This window comes from Nicotiana tomentosiformis, chromosome 1 (assembly GCF_000390325.3).
Source record: "Nicotiana tomentosiformis chromosome 1, ASM39032v3, whole genome shotgun sequence".
NCBI lineage: Eukaryota > Viridiplantae > Streptophyta > Magnoliopsida > Solanales > Solanaceae > Nicotiana > Nicotiana tomentosiformis.
Window position 1 is genome coordinate 18,440,807 of NC_090812.1, and position 2,753 is coordinate 18,443,559.

At 36.6% G+C, this 2,753-nt stretch overlaps 1 protein-coding gene across 2 annotated transcripts; it reads left to right on the forward strand.

Annotated features, from left to right (window-relative positions):
• The first annotated feature begins 320 nt into the window (after positions 1-320).
• LOC104089747 (small ribosomal subunit protein eS12-like) lies at positions 321-2,753 on the forward strand. 2 transcript variants are annotated; one of them, XM_009594715.4, is made up of 5 exons: positions 321-517; positions 786-836; positions 1,668-1,968; positions 2,336-2,401; positions 2,506-2,753. In XM_009594715.4, the coding sequence occupies exons 2-5, from the start codon at positions 829-831 to the stop codon at positions 2,563-2,565; spliced, it is 435 nt and encodes a 144-aa protein (XP_009593010.1). In that variant the 5' UTR covers positions 321-517; positions 786-828; the 3' UTR covers positions 2,566-2,753. The 2 variants fall into 2 exon arrangements, with proteins under 2 accessions (XP_009593010.1, XP_009593011.1); XM_009594716.4 differs by lacking the exon at positions 786-836 and having other exon boundaries at positions 396-517.

Below are 2,753 nucleotides of genomic sequence, written 5' to 3' on the forward strand. Positions count from 1 at the left end.
CCAAACGGGCTATAAAACTTCTTACATACATAGCAAAAAAGAAAACAAAGGGACTTCTTTTTTTTAGGGAGAAATTCTTTGATTGCTTGTTGACTTTTTTAGGGAGCAGTAGAAAAGATTCATCTTTTTTAGGGAGAAATTCCCCTTTTCCAGTTATTTTCATTTAACAGTAAATCAAACTAAATCGACGTATTATCAATTTTTAAAATTTAATACAATACGGAGAAACAAATCGACTTATTTAATTCGTTTGATGGGATTTTCGATTTGAATATCTCTATAGACTATACATGAGTAATTGATTCATTGGATTAGTAGTTGTATATTTCGGGCCGAACTTATAGCCCATAGGAGATAACATTTGACAGAAGAGAATCAGAAAAGGGGCAATTTAGTAATTAAGAATGCAACTTTAGGGTTGAAGCTTTGATCCTCTTATATATGTAAACCTTTTGTACTGCCCCCTTTGCCACTACTGCAGCTCCAGAGCACATCGCTTCGTCTCTTAACTCTTGAGGTCAGAAACCCTTATTCCTAAACTAAACTGTTAAGTGTTAACCCATGACTTTGGGCAATTTCAAATCCTACTGTTATATTAGTTTTTTCTTTAGTCTATGGGAAGTGTTAAATGGATCTTCTTACTCTATTGTGAAATAAAATATCTTTTTTGGGTTGGTGTTGGTTCAATTTTGGATGAGTTGACGCGATATATTTAGTATGAGGGTTTATGGAGTCTGTTATTGATTCTATTTACCTGACTGAGTTTCGTGTTCAACTTACAACAGGTTGCTGTGTTTTTTTGGGTTTAACATTTACCAAGAAAGAAATATGTCAGGGTAAGCTTGGTGATTTGTAAGCTTTCTCGTTAATTTCTGTTTTTTTAATTTCTTATGGTGTTCAAGTTGCTGTCTTTTTTTATTTTTAGTAGTCTGCACGTTGTAGAATTTGTATGGTTTGCTGAATTGCTTGATCCACAGTAAGATTAGTCTTTGCAAGTTCAATGTTCAAAATTGTCTGTATCTCTATTAGAAAGTGCTAGCCAGAAGTATTTCCTGTTGCGATGCATTCCCTGGAATTAAATTAATCTGTCATTATTTTGATTGCTTCAAAGGAACCCAACCAGTAGAACCATCCAAAACCTGGCATTTCGTAGGTCATTTGAAGCAGAACCAAAGACAATTAGCCGTATGACAGTTTCTTAACTCTATCTTTTGGCCACCTATTATGTCTCTGTAGCCTATTTATATACATATTATTTGTTGTTCGAATTACAAAACCCCTAAATTGTCATGCTCCGGATGCAGAGCCGACATATAGCTAGTGTTTTATCCAATTAGTGGACCACTTTATTTTCATGAAAAAATGGACATGTTACTGGATGTAGACAAAGTATCATGAAAAAATAGATTGGCTTAGCTTGCATATGGACATATTTAAGGTGGATTTGATTATTTGCTTTGATATACCGAGCTTTTCTGAGAAAGAAACTTGTTGTGATGTCAACATTCTGAATTATTCGAGTTTGAGGTTTTTGTGGCATTGGCTTTTATACCATTGTAATGTGACATTGGATGGTGATTTCTTGCTTCGCCAATCTGGTCTTTGATGTGTGCCTATCTTTAACTTTAGTGTAAGGTGTTCTCTAGCTGACAATTGTGTAACTGTAGAGAGGATGCTGCTGTTCCTGTTGTCGCTGCTGCCGAGACTCCTGCTCCAGCACTTGGGGAGCCCATGGACATCATGACCGCACTACAGCTGGTGCTAAAGAAGTCTAAAGCTCATGGAGGACTTGCTCGAGGACTCCATGAAGGTGCTAAGGTGATTGAGAAGCATGCTGCACAGCTTTGTGTGCTAGCTGAGGACTGTGACCAGCCAGATTACGTCAAACTGGTGAAAGCACTTTGTGCTGATCACAATGTCAGTTTAATTACAGTTCCCAATGCAAAAACTCTTGGCGAATGGGCTGGTGTAAGTAATTGGTCATTGCTTATCTATGACCCCAGTTACAGTATCTCAGTTTTTTACTATACACGAGTAGCTGTTTTCTGATGTGAAAATGAAATTGGTATGTGCCTTTACTAGATACTCCATCTTTTAGAAGGTGAAGTGTTTTAGGGACTTGTGATAAATAATACTCAGAATGCCATGACTGAAGCCTTAACCTCATGTTGGACTGTTTTTCGCACTTGTAATGGAGTGGAGGGGTACATGTGGGTTCTGACTATTAACTTGTTGACTCCTCTTTGAAGTGTTCTGTATTTCTCATTTTTGTTGAAGTGTATCATGTAAATCGAAATATAATCACTCATCGACTATGATCTTTCTTCGATTACAGTTATGCAAAATTGATTCTGAAGGGAAAGCAAGGAAGGTTGTTGGTTGTGGCTGTGTTGTCGTGAAGGTACATCCTATATATCCTTTGGCTTTACATGAGTAGTATAGCTGATAAGTTTCCAAACTGGAATTTATATTCCATTGTAATGATTTTTCTGATTGATTCTGCAGGATTATGGTGAAGAGACTGAGGGTCTCCATATCGTCCAAGAGTACGTGAAGTCTCATTAAACAGAAGCTTAAGATGGAGCTTTAAGGGAACTATGATGCTAGAGATTCCATGAGGCTATCTTTTTGGCATTTATTTAGAGTTGAATTTTTGAGATTTCAAACTAAGTTCCCTTATTATTGTGTTACTTCGAATTTTGTTTTCCCATCTGGGAAGATCTAATAGTTTGAAACTTCCCTCTAGTTTATAA